The sequence below is a fragment of the Solanum lycopersicum genome, chromosome 12, assembly GCF_036512215.1.
Source record: "Solanum lycopersicum chromosome 12, SLM_r2.1".
Classification (NCBI taxonomy): Eukaryota; Viridiplantae; Streptophyta; class Magnoliopsida; order Solanales; family Solanaceae; genus Solanum; species Solanum lycopersicum.
In genome coordinates this window covers 25,730,749-25,747,147 of record NC_090811.1, presented here as the reverse complement: position 1 = coordinate 25,747,147, position 16,399 = coordinate 25,730,749, and the positions used below count along the sequence as shown (strand labels likewise).

The 16,399-nt window shown below is 33.1% G+C and overlaps 1 protein-coding gene across 7 annotated transcripts in view; it reads left to right on the top strand.

Annotated features, from left to right (window-relative positions):
* LOC101259130 (uncharacterized) overlaps positions 1 to 10,008 on the top strand; it is a 72,042-nt gene extending 62,034 nt beyond the window's left edge. For 4 of the 7 annotated variants that reach the window (XR_011213509.1, XM_010315826.4, XM_010315827.3 and 1 more), the window contains 8 exons: positions 782 to 925; positions 8,282 to 8,389; positions 8,500 to 8,550; positions 8,626 to 8,703; positions 8,786 to 8,896; positions 9,157 to 9,353; positions 9,524 to 9,593; positions 9,677 to 10,008. Coding sequence is in view for 3 of the 7 variants with exons in the window: in XM_010315826.4 (XP_010314128.2) it covers positions 782 to 925; positions 8,282 to 8,389; positions 8,500 to 8,550; positions 8,626 to 8,703; positions 8,786 to 8,896; positions 9,157 to 9,353; positions 9,524 to 9,593; positions 9,677 to 9,865 (948 nt within the window). In the remaining 4 variants the exon portion in view is untranslated. The remainder of the gene's footprint in view (positions 1 to 781; positions 926 to 8,281; positions 8,390 to 8,499; positions 8,551 to 8,625; positions 8,704 to 8,785; positions 8,897 to 9,156; positions 9,354 to 9,523; positions 9,594 to 9,676) is intronic. The other 3 variants (XR_011213508.1, XR_011213510.1, XR_002026415.3) reach the window with 1 other exon arrangement.
* Positions 10,009 to 16,399: the final 6,391 nt, after the last annotated feature.

Below are 16,399 nucleotides of genomic sequence, written 5' to 3'. Positions count from 1 at the left end.
TTCAAATGTGTGCTTTGGAGAGTTGGTTTTGAGCTTTTCCCTTTAGCTGAACATGTTGTCATTATACCATAAGGTTATGTGGATTATATGGTTCCTTAGTTTTTCGTGCTGCTAAACTGTTAAAGATTTACAGTGCTGATGTATTTTTTATCCTAAAATTATATCCCCCTGTATCGAGATAAAACCTTGAGTGCTGCTTGTTGTCATTTTTCTTTCCAGTATGCATGTCTTACGCTGCTGACCCTTCTCAGCACAACTATAAATTAAATGTTACATGTGGGTTTTCCAGCACCAGTAGGTGTTCAGATTGGGTTTCTTCAATTTCTCACTTTCTGTTATGGGCAGCTAAAAACTAGAGAACAATATTTCAATTTTCAAAAGTGGTGCTTGAAAATTAAATTTGCAAGTTGGGTTGCAATTTTAGAGTTAAGCAGATACCAAAATATTTAGGATCACTTGATTTTTAATTCATAATATAATAGTTCGTTGTGTATCACTAAAGAAAAGACTATTTTCTATTAAAGGTTAAAATCAAGGTATGATATTGCACTCAAGTTCTCGCTCTACCTACGTGATGGGTTCCAGTTCAATTTTAGTGAACCAACTTTAGTTTATTACTGATTGGCCTAATATGTCAATGATTTTTATCAACGGCCATGCCATTCTTTTTATGAATTCTAATGCAATAAGTAAGCCTGTCTTAAATTTTGAACAGCTTTAGCTATTCTAGTGTGACATCATAATGTGAAATTACATGATCTAATCTTTCAATTTTTTGTAGTCCACAGTTGTGTATCTGTTACTCAGATTTGTGGTTGATTGGGTGGATGGACAAATCATTTACCTAGAAGCTCGTGAAACGGCTATTGTTGTCGGATTCTGTATGCGCGTACTTCAGCTTTACTCTTCCCATAATATCGGCAAGGTAACTTGATCATTAACTTTTCTATTTTTTTAGAACATGTTACCCAATTCTTTTGGCAGATGTTGGAAGAGATATTGACCTGTGAGAAGTAGTCTAATTATTGCATAACTATGGTTGTTACAATGTTACACCTTCAACATACACCTTAAAGTTTGTGAAATAATGGTTATTGAATTCTGTAAGCGCCTATTTCTGCTTTACTCTTCCCACAATATAACAAAAGGTAATTTTTTATCAATTCACTCTTGTATTTTTTATAACATGTTACCCAAAAATTGTTCTAGAAGAAGTTGGAAGAGGTATTGACCAGTGATAAGTTATGTAATTATTTCATAACCCTGATTGTTACGATGTTAGACCTCCAACATAAACTATAAAGTGAGTCATCGAACCAAAAAAACATTTATTCTTTATTAATTAGCTTGCTTTTGGACATGCTATATGAAATAACAACAACAACAATATACCATGTGTAATCTCACAACTGAGGTTCGAAGAGGGTAAAATGTACGCAAACCTTACCACTACCTCGTGGAGGTAGAACTCCGAAAGACCCTCAGCTCAAGTGCAACAAATCTAGGTACAAAGGAGGAGACAATGAAGACAATATAGCAAGTAACAAGGTAGCAATGCAAAGTCTACTCGAAAGGAGTCGAAAACAAAAATACAAAATCAACTGGAATAATACAACTAGTACCATGTCAACTACTAGTCACCCTAAGCAAGACAAGATTACTCTATCTAACAAACATCTCTCCTAATACGTGTCCTCTACACCCTTCTATCTAAGGTCATGTCCTCTTTAACTTAAGTTGTGTCATATCCTATTTTATCTCCTCTCCTCAATACTTCTTTGGTCTACCTCTGCCTCTCCTCATACCTTCTACAACCAACCTCACACCTTCTCACTGGTGCATTTACGCATGTCCTCCTCTCATATCCAAACCCGGGGGAGGGTCTCCTCTTCAGATTATGTGTGTAGGTGTGCGTGTGCGTGTATATATATATATATAAATACGTTGCACGTGAATATCAAATCATGTACCACAATATTTTTAAAAACAATGTGAATATTATTAAGTAAAAAAATTAAGTAAACAATTATAAAAAAAAAATGATAAAGTATAAGTTTGTATGAATAGTGGATGTAATTTTCTTATGATTACTACGGAAAGTTAGTCACTCTTAAAATTCTTAGTTATTCCTCTAAAAAATACATTCTCCTCCCTTCCCCATAGTGCATTACTTAGTTATTATTGTATTGTTGGAGTTCTAACTTTAAATACAATATACTATAAATAAATATTGATATAAAATATACAAAAATATACTAAATTGGATGTTTTTAGTTGGAGTATTAGATTAATTTAACATCATGTTAGGGATTGTTCTAATTTCATTGAACTTTGAGCTTGTAATGTCGGTAAATCAAACTTGATTTTTTAAGAAGAGCAGAATAGAAAACATAAAAATGTGAGGGAACCCCTTAATTTATAGTTTAAAAGGTGTAGTAATAGCATGGACATATTGTTTCTTATCATAAAAGTGACAACCCTTTAGACATGTCACAATTCGTTGTAAAAGTTAGAACTCTTTTCAAAAATTATAACCATTCAATGTCAAATGGTTTCTTCTTTTGATATAATATATAGAAGATATACTAAATTGTGTGTTTTAAGAAGAAGAAGAACACAAAAAAGTCACAACCTTGTAGAAAACTCACAACCCATCGAAAAAGTCATAACTCTTTTCAAAAGTTGCAACCCTTCGGAAATGTCACAACTCTTTGGAAAATTCGCAATTCTGTAAAAAAGTTACAATATAACTCTTTGAAAATGTCAAACCCTTCAATGTGAAAAGGTTTCTGTCTTTAATATAATATTACTAGGTAACAAAAATTGCGCGAAGTGCAGACATAAATAATCTTTCTACGATTTTGGACAACCTTTCAAATAATAGATTATTATAAGAAAAAAAAAGTAAATTTTAGTAGGTTTTAAGAACATTTCAATAGAAATTAAATTATATGACATTACCAAATATCTCAAGAATTGTAAATATATTATAAATGACTAAAAATATCTTGATATCGAATCATTTCTTTCTTTTACATAATTTATCATAATATATGTTTGAAGATATAATTGTCCTGTTAAAACTAAGTGATATTTTTATGAAGCGATTAGTCATCACTTTTTCCATTTTTGTACATGTAAAATATAGAATCTGATAATTTTATGGTTAGAATAATTCCATGTGAAAGTAAAATTATGTGAACGTTTTTGGAATTAATAATAATTATGAATAAGCTACGACCGTTACAAATGTAAACCACAACAAAATAAATAAATATTTTTAGAGACAATCTACTTGTATGAAACGTTCACCACTTTTTGTTATTGTCACTTTGTTAGCCTAACAAAATTTAAAGGAGGAAAATAAATTTTTAAACGACAAAAAAATAATATATTGTGTACCATTTTAGAAATTGATTTTTCATTAAACTACTTCTAAATGCCCTTCTAGATGCTTCATCAATGCAACTTTATGTCTTTTTTCAAAAATATGTACGTATAGTTATTTCATTCCGAAAGTACAAGTAGATGAAAATGTTGGATTTTAGATATATGTCAAAGAAATACTCTCAAACATTAAAAAATTAAAAATGTATATAACCTAGATGAAAATGTTGGGTTCTAGATATATGTCAAAGAAATACTCTCGAACATTAAAAAATTAAAAATGTATATAACCTAGATAACTCAAACGCTCAACAATGACTTGGGACATAAAGGAAAACAAATATATGTTAATAGACATATCTTTTGTTACTCAAGATATAACTTTTATTTAGAGCAGATTTTATTTCATAATCTTCAAATTAAGCTTTCCGAAAGCAGTCATAATTCACACCAAATATATTTAGAAGAGCCGAATGAGAAGGAAAAAAAGAAAAATATTAAAAGGACGAAAGCTTTATCCAAGTAAGGTCAAATACATACAAAACGAAAAATAATCAATACAATTTCAAGGAGACAACACAATAGCGTGAAAAACATACATTAAGGGGAGTAAATTGTAAGATATCCAATGATGATAATAAATCATTCTAACCAGAAAAGTTCATATACTTTGAACTGACATACATAAAAAAAATTGACCAACGCTTAAATAAACTTTCAATCGTTATAGTTCTCAAAATATCCAATGATAAAATTTAGTTAAAATAGATAACAAAAACATAAAAACCAAAAAAATATGGGCATGAAAAATTATTAGATCTCAGAGGATTTTCTAAAGAACACAGCCTCATCCTTGTATGTGAAGGAATGACGTTGATGATGAAATTAGAGATTTGTAAGGGCTTTTTTTGTCGTACCTTCAATAGTTCCAGTAGAGAAAACTTGCTTGAATACTCAGTTAACGTTTGTTATTTAATTTGTACTAATAAATACTCATAACAATAATTTTGCAAAAACATAAGACAAAAGAGATCAAAACATGTACTAAAAAATAACAATTAATAATATGAGCATAAATTAATGATCGTAGAAAAACATACTGGGATCTGTAGCAATAGAATTAAACAGAACGGAGAAACAAATAAATGGTGTCAGTGGGCCATTTAACATGAGCAAAATACACAAAATTCAATTGTGTAGATGAAAAAGTAGTTCAAACTTTACGTTATTTTAAAATAAGAGGAAATTCCTCTATTTTGACAACAAAAGGTGGGGGTGAACAAATACTAATTGTGTCTTATCAAAGAGGTCACAACTCTTTGAAATAGTTGTAACCCTTCGGTAAGGTCACAACCGTTGATAAAAGTCGCAACTATTCATAAAAATTGCAACTTTTAATAAAAGTTACAACTTTTTCATAAAAAACTTTTCATAAAAGAGGAATGCTAGTTCTAGAAATTAAAAAAAAAACTAAAAGGGAATCCTGCTTTGTGGTGGCACCACGTAGGCGCGTCTAGGGTTTTCTTATATATATATGATATCAATAAATAAATAAAATACAATATAAAATATCGAAGATATACTAAATTTAGTGTTTTAAGTTGGTGTATCGTAATAATTTAACATTTAAGTGAGATAGTTCATTCTTGTAAGGCAGTATAGATAGATACAAAGAAAAGATAGATATAGCTTTGTCTAATGTTTAAAAATTTTAAAAAATAAAGAAGAATTTTAATTTAAGGATCATATGTAGAATATATAAAAATATCTTTTAACTTTGTGGTCTTAAAGATGTGCCCCCACCCCCAAGAAAAAAGAATATTTTATATTAAACTGAATTAAAAAGTACAAAAAAATAAATTGGAAACGAAAGAGTACTTGTTAAATCTAGTTTGGACTCTTCAAACAAGTTTTTGATCAAATGTTTTTTCTCTAACAATATGAGACTTTTCAGAACCTAAAGTCCAGTGTTTTGAAAGGCGATCCCCTCATCGTCAATGGCGAGAGGCAAAGCGACCCTTCATCGTCTTTTAGCTTTGTGGTGTGGTAATCTTTGAAAGGTGACGCCATGCCGACAAAAGGTTAGAGGCAATAAAAGCGAGAAAGGTGTCCCCTTTGTACTTCCTTAAAAAAGGCGACCAATTTAGGATTCTAAATGTTAGAAGGTAATTTTAGTGTTTATGACTCAACCTCTCCGTCGACCTGCAAAACTTTTCTACTATTCCAAAGTCAAACTGATACATATTTCTTCCTTTTTTCTTCAAAGTTCTTCTTTCCGTTTCTTTTTCCTTCTTCGGACTTCAGAGTCATAATTACCTTTGTTTTAACTTTTTTTTTCTCATTCAAGTTCTAGACTTTTTGTATATACTATCTATTTTCAGTTTTTGGATTAAAATATTTGCTAGTATGTTAGTGATATTGAGAGTTTGATTATTTACAATGCAATTAATATATAGTTTTTTTGGTATTAATTGGTGCCGCACTTCAAAAAGGTGAGTGCCTCGCTACTGGCAAATACTTGTCGCCTTTTATTGCCTTTCACCGTCTAAAACACTGACCTAAACACCAAGTTCTAGTTTGTGCAATGGAAAATCATTGAACTTCTTGTGATGTAGAAGTTGCTACAAAAGTATATTTTTGGCTATAAAACTGAGTAAATACTAATTATCAAGATAGTCTTCTCCTTTGAAGTTTAGTTATTTTATTCTCCTTGTTGCATCAATTTTTGTTGACCTATCTCATTTACCACAAAAAATATTGTTATTGTATAATTGAACAAATATCACAATCATCCTTGTTTTAAGAAGAAAAATAGAAAACTTGCAAAATTCGTAGTTTAAAAGTGAGAAAACCCCGCTATTTATAGACAACTAATGGTAATATGAAAAGGTGTTTATCGTGCCCTATCAAATGAGTCACAACACTCCAGAAATCATCGAAAAAGTCACAACTTTATAAAAAAGTCACTACCCATCAATGTGAAAAGATGTAAATAAATAAATTAATTAAAATGTAGATTATATACTAAATGGGTGTTTTAAGTTGGGGATATTACAGTGATTAAACATTCAAGTTAGGAAGTTCATCCTTTTAAGGTAGTGTAAATAAATATAGATATGGATAGATATAGATATATAAGAATTAATTCTGGACATATAATTTAAAATGTTTAACGTGTTTATTTCATATTATGATTTAATACCGTATGTCCAAACGGGCCCATAGTGTTTGGTTGGTTAAATAAACCTACTCACAAATTTCTTGTTAAAGCTTACCATTCTAGGGAGTCTTACCAATCATCACTTTCACCAATAGCTGATCAGTATATATAATTCAGCTGACTAAGTTATGCAGTCATTGCCCTGTGGGAATGATATATGATATATTTTCCCTTGCTCTTTTCTTCTGTGTTAGTGTCTTTTAAGTTTATTCTGTAGTACTTGAAACTAGATTTTTGGGCACACACTTTAGTCTGAATATTGAAATATATGTTAAAAGCTCGTGAAAGATATATGTAAATTGGCGGGTTTCCCTTGTCATAAAAAAAGAATAGATGTAAATTGGAGATAAAGCAAGAATTTAACACACTCAGAATAGAAAGTGGAACAGTGTTAACCAACCTCTTCTAAATTCTTGCTAGTGGGTGGTTATTAGGCTATTATGGGAAGAAGATGCGTCACAAAATTGTCTGATACTGAAACTGCCATGTTGTCCTGAACTGTTAGAATTGTAGGATGTAACCACCAAATTTACTCCACATATTTTTAAAAATTAACAATCTACAAAGCTTGATTTTTGACATGCTAGTTATAATACTGATCAGTTGTGAGATATTTGTTGATGTTGTTCAGTAGTTTCTTATGTTTTCACTTTGGTTTACTTCTAGTTTTAGAATTGAGATCAATTGTGGTTACGACCCAAAATACTATTATTTTTTTATGAGTTCTAATTTCTGACTGTTTGCCTCATTTGTGAAGTCTGCAGTTGTTCGTAAGAAACATATTTTGAACTTTTCACTGGATGTAGAGAATAGATTAGAAAGAATTGTGTTCTTAATGGCTCTGTTTAAGTTGCTTAAAGTATGGAGTTGGGTGAAAAGCTATGGAGCTCTGCACCTCTCTGCCGGGTATCAAGGTGGTATGGCATGCACCTCATTGCTTCTAACTCTATGTTAATGAGCGCACAGTAAACAAAAACACATAAGTGATTTTGTTAATTGTTGACAGAATATGTCACAATCCAATCTCAGGCCATTAGTGGCATTTTGGGGTAGAGACCTAAAGCAAACCTTATTTGTGTTTTTTAGAAAATGAGCCAGTTTTTTCGATTTCTAGTGTTATAAAAAAAATTTGCCGTCTCAACTAAAGCACACAAGAAACACTATCCAACCAAAAGAAGTTATCACCAATATCCATCATCTGTTTAAAACACAGTTAATACAATGTTCGAAGTTACCAGTTTGAAAAAAAAATACAGTAAACACTACATTCATCTCGAAAATATAAAAAGAAAAGTCTTAACACTAGTGACAAGTCTATAATAATCAAAATTCTAACAAACCGACTAATGAGGCAACTCCAAGAGTTTAAATAAAAGATAAAAACAGAAAAGTGAACAAATTTCCCACAGAACCAAAGCGGGTCTTGCAAGAATTGTAAGTTTGTGCTGTCTAGCTGGAAATACCCTCATTTGCGTCCACTGCAATCACGGTAAAAAGAAATTGGCAGGGATTGAGTCACTAGCTCATTGAGTTATGTCAATCATCATGTTATCTCAATGAAGAAGGAAAAGAAAAAGTAAAACATCTCTTTTGTACAAATGACAATGTGTGCAATTTTTATTCTGTTCTATAGTAAATGAGAAGATATTGTACTGAAAACCAATGTGCATTCAGATATCTCTGAGCATTTCAAGCAGCTTGCGGAGTGAAGCTGATACCGAAAGATACAAGGATCTACGTGCTGTACTCCAATTACTTGCTAGTCTCTGTTCGAAAGACCTGGTGTTGTCTGCAAACCTTGATCTTATCAGCGTTATTTTTCCATTGTCACCTTTTGCCTTGCTGTAGGTTCTCTATGTCTGAGGTGACCTGGGTATAACTGTTATTTGCAGGTTGACTTCTCATCAGAACCTATTGAAGCTCAGGGGACAAATATTTGTCAGGTGGTGTTCATGAGTTTCTTCCTTTACTTATTTTTCCTGCCAAGGTACAATAATCTCAAAGCAACTCTATTGCAGGTGGTATATATGGGACTTCACATAGTTACGCCTCTGATAAGTTTGGACCTGCTCAAGTACCCCAAGCTTTGTCATGATGTAGGTTTTCCCCTTTAATTTTTTTTTCTGGAGTGATAATAACCATATATAATAAAATAAATAATCCATTTCATCTGCACAGTACTTCTCGCTGCTATCACATATGTTGGAGGTATATCCTGAAATGATTACACAACTAAATGGAGAAGCTTTTTTTCATATCATTAAGACTCTTGATTTCGGTCTGTCTCAGGTAACCTTCCCACACAATAAGATGTCTGTGGTTTATGATTTTATGTACTATTTCATGCTGGGAAGTGCTTAAGTGAGTGTAGGCATCATTTCAAAATGAAGTTGGTGTAATTGTCCACCATGCTACACTGATTAACAAGAAATAGTTCCTTTAGTTACCCTTACTTCAAAAAAGAGAAATAATTACTTAGTTGTATTGTGACTTATGATATTACTAGAGGTAGAAACCAAGATCACTGTGTTCTGTTGTTTGTGTGATAGGATGCAGAGGTTGTTGATTTATGTCTAAGAGCTATTAAAGGGCTTGCTTCTTTCCATTACAAGCAAAAAAGTGCTGGAGAAGTGGGGTTAGGTCTCCATGCTTCAGGTTACAAGGATCAGACAGGAAACTTTCAGGAAGGGATTCTAAGCCAATTTCTTCGATCATTGCTACAGTTTCTCCTCTTTGAGGATTACAGGTGAGTTGGAAAAAAAAAACGTAACCAGCAGAGGCTGAAGGATTTAATGTTTAGAGGACTAGTTTATGATCCATAGTGAATGGATTAGATGTGATTGCCCATAGTATTTCATTCACAAACTGTTGCTATGCTCTAGTATTTGATTCTTCTTTTTTATTTTTAAATTTCAGCACTGATCTTGTTGGCTCAGCTGCGGATGCTCTTCTTCCGTTAATCCTCTGTGAACAAAGTTTATACCAGGCATAATCCCCATTCTTGAATAACTGTATATTTTTTTTATATCAAAATGGTTACTGAGTGAAACAAGTTTACATTTGGTGCAGAAGTTGGGAAGTGAGTTGATAGAGAAGCAGTGTGACACAGGTTTCAGATCAAGGTTGACAAATGCACTCCAATCACTCACAAGATCCAACAGTCTATCTTCGACACTTGATCGGCCAAATTACCAAAAGTTTAGAAAGAATCTGCATAACTTTCTTACTGAAGTTCGTGGATTCCTCCGGAAAATATAATTTTGTGAATCTGCAGCCATTCTATTAAAAGTGTTTTCCTTTTCTGTACGTAATCCCAAGTGGAAAAGAGAATATCAATATGATGTGTTTACAAAACATCATTACTCTTCATCTCTCATCTGACTAAACACAATTTTCATCTACGCTTGCTTTTCTTGCTTATTACCTTATTGCAAGTGGAAACGAATACGGTCAATCCTTTCTTTTTATTTGTAACACCGTGCTCACAATGATCCACTGTTGACCAAAACTGAACTGCAAACCAAATCAAACAGACAATTTGGCATTGAAAAAATATCCGACTATAGTAGTTGATGGGAGTCATTACTGAGGGCCTTACAATGAAACTTTTGTAGCTCCAAGCACGACAAACGGTGTAGGTATACAAAAATGTATAAATACATATGTGCCTTGGACCAATCGTCCTGCAAACCGCACGTAGTGAATGTTGAACTCTTATGAGTTGAAAATGATGTTTTGAGTTGCATTGTGTAAAAGGTCATGTGGTTATGTTGACATGTTGATTTGAATTGTTACTCACGTTTTGAAGTATTGTTGGTTGGGTTGCTATTCTTGAGTCTATCTTCACTTTAAACAATTTTAGTGTCATCAGGGACGAATGTTCCTAGGGGGGATAATATAGTACTCCAAAAGTGTAAAGCCTAATCTAGAGCCTAACAATATACCAAAATACACCATATAAGTTCAAATCAAGTAAAAGAGCATTTTCTGGAAAACCATTCAATTCTATAGGAATAATTCCCTGTAAATCACTGTATCCCAACATATGCTTCAATATTTCACCAAAAAACAAGGGAACTTCAAATAAAAAAAATCATTACTTTCACTATAAATAGGAACAACTAGCCTTAGTTATCAAATAGATGAGGATAACGGGACTTAATGTTGGCCTCGGCCTCTCATGTTTCACTCTTAACTAGGTGGTTCTTCCATAACACCTTTACGGAAGCCACCTCTTTGTTCCTTAATGTCCTTACTTGTCTAGAAAGGATTTCAACCAAAACCTCCTCATAAGAGAGGTTCTCTTGCACACCTAGACTCTCAATAAGAAGAATGGAATTGGGATCACCGATACACTTCTTAAGCATGGAGACATGGAACACCGGATGAACCGAAGCCAATTCACTAGGTAGTCTCAACTCATATGAAACCTTGCCAACCATGCGCAGAATTTCATAAGGACCTACATAACGAGGACTCAACATTCCTTTCTTGCCAAATCCTACCACTCCTTTGATAGGTTAAATTTTTAGATACACCTTATCACCTTCTTCAAACTCTAAGTCTCTCCTCCTATAGTCGGCAAAAGACTTTTGCCGACTATAGGCTTTTTTCAAGAGATTTCTTATTCTATGAACTTTCTCCAAAGTTGTATAAACCAATTCGGAATCCAAAAGTAAGACTCGCCAACTTGAAACCATCCAATTGGAGACCTACATCTCCTACCATACAAGGCTTCAAAAGGAGCCATGATATAGACGACTAGTAACTATTATTGTAAGAAAACTCAACCAAACGCAAGTGTTTATCCTAGTTTCCCTTGAAGTCAATTATACAAGCTCTAAACATATCCTTAAGGGTTTGAATAGTATGTTCCGCTTGACTATCCATTTGGGGATGAAACGCGGTGCTTAGACCTTGGCCAAAGTCATATGCGGCCACTCAAACTTGTCCCGATTTTTCATTTAGACACCTCAACTAGACGTACTACCTATTGAACACTTCAACCACCCTAGATTTGAACCGTACAACAATTTTTAATCACTTTTCATCAATTGTGTGGTGCATGTAGTTAACCTCCCCACATGTATCTAACGTGTATTGAATGACCATTTCAAATACCACGTGTATCCGACGTGTATTTGTTAATGCCTAAATTGGAAAAAGTTTCCAAATCGTTAACTTTCACAGAACAGTTCTCTCCCTCCCTCTCTCTCTCTCTAACTTCACGATTTATTTCAATTTCAAGCTCTCAATCTCGCGATTCATTCCAGATTGAAGTTTGATTGTTGTTTGATTCCTCTTCTTTGTGTTACGATCTATCATCCTGTTAGTTTGATTCTTGTTTCATTAGATGCTTTCTTATATGAATTTCATAAAGCTCTGGTTTTGTAAAAATGTAGGGTTTGTGAATATTCTGTCCATTCTTTACTATTACCAAAAAGTATGATTTAAAGGTTTATTTTGTAGTTGTTTGTATGAGTATATTCAGTTAAATCTAGGGTTAGGTTGATATTTTGTAGGGCTAACAATTGACCATGGAGGATATCATATTTACGAAGATTTACCATGGTAGAATCTTATCTGAGTTATCTGTCCCTACTTATGTTGGAAACTGTGTGTCTGCACTCAGGTATATCATCAAGGACCACTTTTCTATTTTGGAACTATTGTATTATACTAAAGAATTAGGGTACGAAACTATTGTAGGCTTTTATATGAAAGATTTATTGAATAAAAAATGGATCCTTATTGCAACTGACCAACATTTACTACACCTTATTCAAGACTTAAAACATAAGGACACTTTTGAAGTATATGTCTATCATGTATTAGATAAACCCTTACTTGACACTGAGGTAACTATAGGATATCTAACTAATGGTGAAGATGGTGAGACTGTTAACTTAGGTGAAGAAGGTGAGGCTTGTAACCTTAGTGGTGAGGATGGTGAGGGTGAGGCTCTTAACCTAGGTGGAGAAGGTGAGGCTTGTAATCTTACTGGTGAGGGTGATGAGGGTGAGCATGTTAACCTAGGTGGAGCGGAAGTGGATGATAACCTAGGTGGAGAGGAAGTGGATGATAACCTAGGTGGAGAAGATGCATCTGATTTCTTGAGTAGTGATTCAAATTTAGATATACCTTCAGAAGATGGTTCAGATATTGATGAGGAGATGAGAGCTTTTAGAGAAGAAAAAGAAACAAAAAATAGAGAAAAAAGGCTACTGAATTTGAAAAAATACCAGTTTGAGAGACTGGTGGTATAGATAGAAGCTTTGAGGTTATTGGAAAGAACAAAACTGACAAATATGCAGGAAAATTAGGTAGAGATGAAGATTATATTGATATCTCTGGCTGTTGGAGTGATGATAGTGATGAACAACTAGATGTGGATGCTAGAAGGAGAAGCAAAAAGGTTAGGTATGATGAAGATTGTGAAATTTTTGAGCTTGGAATGTTCTTTGAAGGTGGAAATCAGTTCAGGAAAGCAGTGGCAGATTATGCTGTAGAGTACAAAAGACAGTTAAACCAAAGACCTAATGAAAAAATAGAGTGAGGGTGAAGTGCAAAAAAGGTAAGTGTAAGTGGTTGTTATATGCTTCGATTGACAGGGACTCAGGTGATTTCATCGTGAAGAACTATCATCCTATTCACAAGTATATTCCATTAAACATGAATAAGTTGTGTAATTCAAAGTTAATTGATAGAAAGTTTAAGGGTAGAATTATATCTCAACCATACATAAGGATTTCAGAAATTCAAGATTTGGTTAGAAAGACATTGGGTCTTTATGTTGGTAAGACTCTTTGTTACAGGGCTAAACAGAAAATTGTGAGGGAATACATGGGTGATTGGAATCTGGAATTCGCCAGATTATGTGACTATGCAGATATGATCAAACAAACCAATCCTGGAAGCTTTTGTTGGGTAAAAGTTGATAAGGAAACTGAACTATGGAAGAACCATTTTGTGTATTTTTATGTGTGCTTTCATGAATTAAAGCAAGGATGGTTGGAGAGGTGTAGGAATATAATTGGATTTGATGGTTGTTTTCTCAAAGGAGATTGTAAGGGTGAATTATTAGTTGGTTGTAGGAAAGAATGGGAACAATCAAATGTATCCCATTGTCTGGGTTGTTGTTGATACATTAACAAATTATAGTTGGAGCTGGTTCATAAGTTGTTTAATTGCTGAACTAAGCTTGGGAACTGGTGAAGGTTTGTCTGTGATGTCAGATATGCAAAAGGTATTGTTTACACAATTTCTTCTTTTTCAGTTTTAGTTTTACTACTTCAATTAATTATTATGTATATACTTTTTATTAGGGACTTATTCCTGTCTTGTTGGATTTGTTGCCAAATGTTGAGAAAAGGATATGTTTTCTTCTTTCTTGTTGGTGAAGAAGTTCATGCAATGTATAAGCTATGTAAGAAGGAAATAACAAAGGACTTACTACATTATGATCCCATAAATTGGTGTAGAGCTTTTTTCTAGACTCATCCTAAGTGTGATGTTGTAGAAAATAACATGTGTGAGACTTTCAATTCCTGGATCTTAGCTGCTGGACATAAATAAATTGTTATCATGCTAGGGGATATTACGCATAAAATGATGAACATACAAATAGACATGATTAAATTTGCTGAAACATGAATATGAAACATTGCACCTATGGCAAGGGCAATACTAGAAAGAAACAAGGAGTATTCAAAGAACTGTTACGTTTGATGGAATGGGGTGAATGGTTTTGAGATTAGTGATGGTGAATAATCATTTGTGGTTGACTTGGAGAAGAAGCATTGTGACTGTAGGTTGTGGATGTTGAGAGGTATTCCTTGCCCTCATGTTATTTGTGCTTATTATTACTTGAATCAAGATCCTGATCAACATGTAGAGCACATGTATATAAAGGAAACATTTATCAAGGCTTACAGTCATTTCATCCAACTAATACCCAATATGAGAATGTTGCCTAAAACTAAAAATCCATCAATAGAGCCTCCAAAACCAAATAAAAAGGCAGACCTGGCAAGAAGAGAAGAAAGAGTAAGGATGATCCCAAAAAATGGGGAAAAATTTGCAGAAAAGGAGTAAAGATGACATGTTCCATTTGCAAGAAAATTGGTCATAACAAAGTTGTGTGTTCAAGAGTAAGTAATTCTAATCATATTCACATTTGTAAATTGCTTAAAGTTTATAATCATATGTTTTATTTTGTGGTGACATAGTATGGGAGGGGGAGAACTTCTCAACCTACAAGTCAAGGAAACAACCAACAAAGTTATTCTCAAATAGGAGTAAGATATGCTTTACATATTCATTTGCCTTAATTTTTATTTAGACAATTATTCATATGTACTTATTTTTGTTCAACAGGTGAGAACACAAACTTCTGTTTGTCCTGATACAGTTCTGTGCCAAGAACTACCTAAACAACAGTAAGATTAGAGAATGGCTAGCCTTTCAAAATTCATTTGCATTTTATGTTTGTTCTACAAGTTTTCATATATTCTTATTTATGTTATATAGTATACAATGGGAAGTCCATCACATTCTACTTCCAGAACCACATATGCAACTACACAATCAAGTCAACCACCTTCTATTTGTGCTGACACAAATCTGTGCCAAGAGCTGTTCAAAATAGGGTTCAAGTTGGAACTGGAAGAGGATTGGGAAGAAAAAAAGATAATGCAAGAGGAACCCCATTTTTTACAGAACGAGATAGTTCTTCTAGTCAATTGCCACCTTTATTAGTGCTACTGGAGAAAAAAGAAGGCGTGCAATTGGTTTTGGTGTTTACTCTAATCCTACAACTAGAGCCCAAGTATTTAATGTATGTTCACTTAACATGTCAACTCTGTTTTGTTGTATATTTTATGGCCTTATAATCTAACCTTACTTTACACTTTTTATCTTATATTGCAGCCTGGTACATCAAGTTAGAAGATTCTACGTGGGCCAACAACATTGAAGAGTACTTCACCAACCAATATAGACATTGGTTTTAAACCCTGTGGCCTAAAATGGAAGGGAAAAGATGCAGTCAACACCTCATAGTTACAACAAATGAAAGCTAAAAAGAAAAACTGAAAGTAGTTCATTTGGGAAGTTGTTATGATTTTGGCCCATGTTAAAATGGTGTCTATTTGAAAACAATTTACTCTTTACTTTATTTGAACACTCGTCTAATGTATTTTTGAACATTGTCTTTGTGTTAGAAACACTATGTATTTTGTAAGACAATGGTTTTTATTACCTCTCAATGCATTGGTGTTATGTATTTTTCAACTATTACTTTGTGTTATGTATTTTCTAGCCATGCATTTGTGTTATTAGCTCACTTTTTGAACAACAACTACGCTACCTTTCAATGCATGCATTGTGTTTTTGTCAAGAATACTACTGATCAATTCAATTCAACATTGATCAATTCAATTCAATTCTAGAACAAAATTTCAAAACATATGGCAAGTGATCAATTCAACACTGATCAATTTAACTCAAACTTCCAATTTGATACAAAATATAAAGGCCATATACCAATTGAAACATCACTAATTGATCTAGAATAACTACCTAACTACTACAAAACTAAACAATTAAGTACTACAATCATGAACTACTATCAACTACAAAATATTAAAGAACCATTTAATAGTTAGCATACAAAGAAAAACAATCACAACTCGGTTAAATTTGACATTTTTCCAATCTCTTTGGAGTTTAACTTCCTTAATCTTCTTGTCCAATACCATCAATTTCACTTCACTTTAATTCAATTGAAATTTA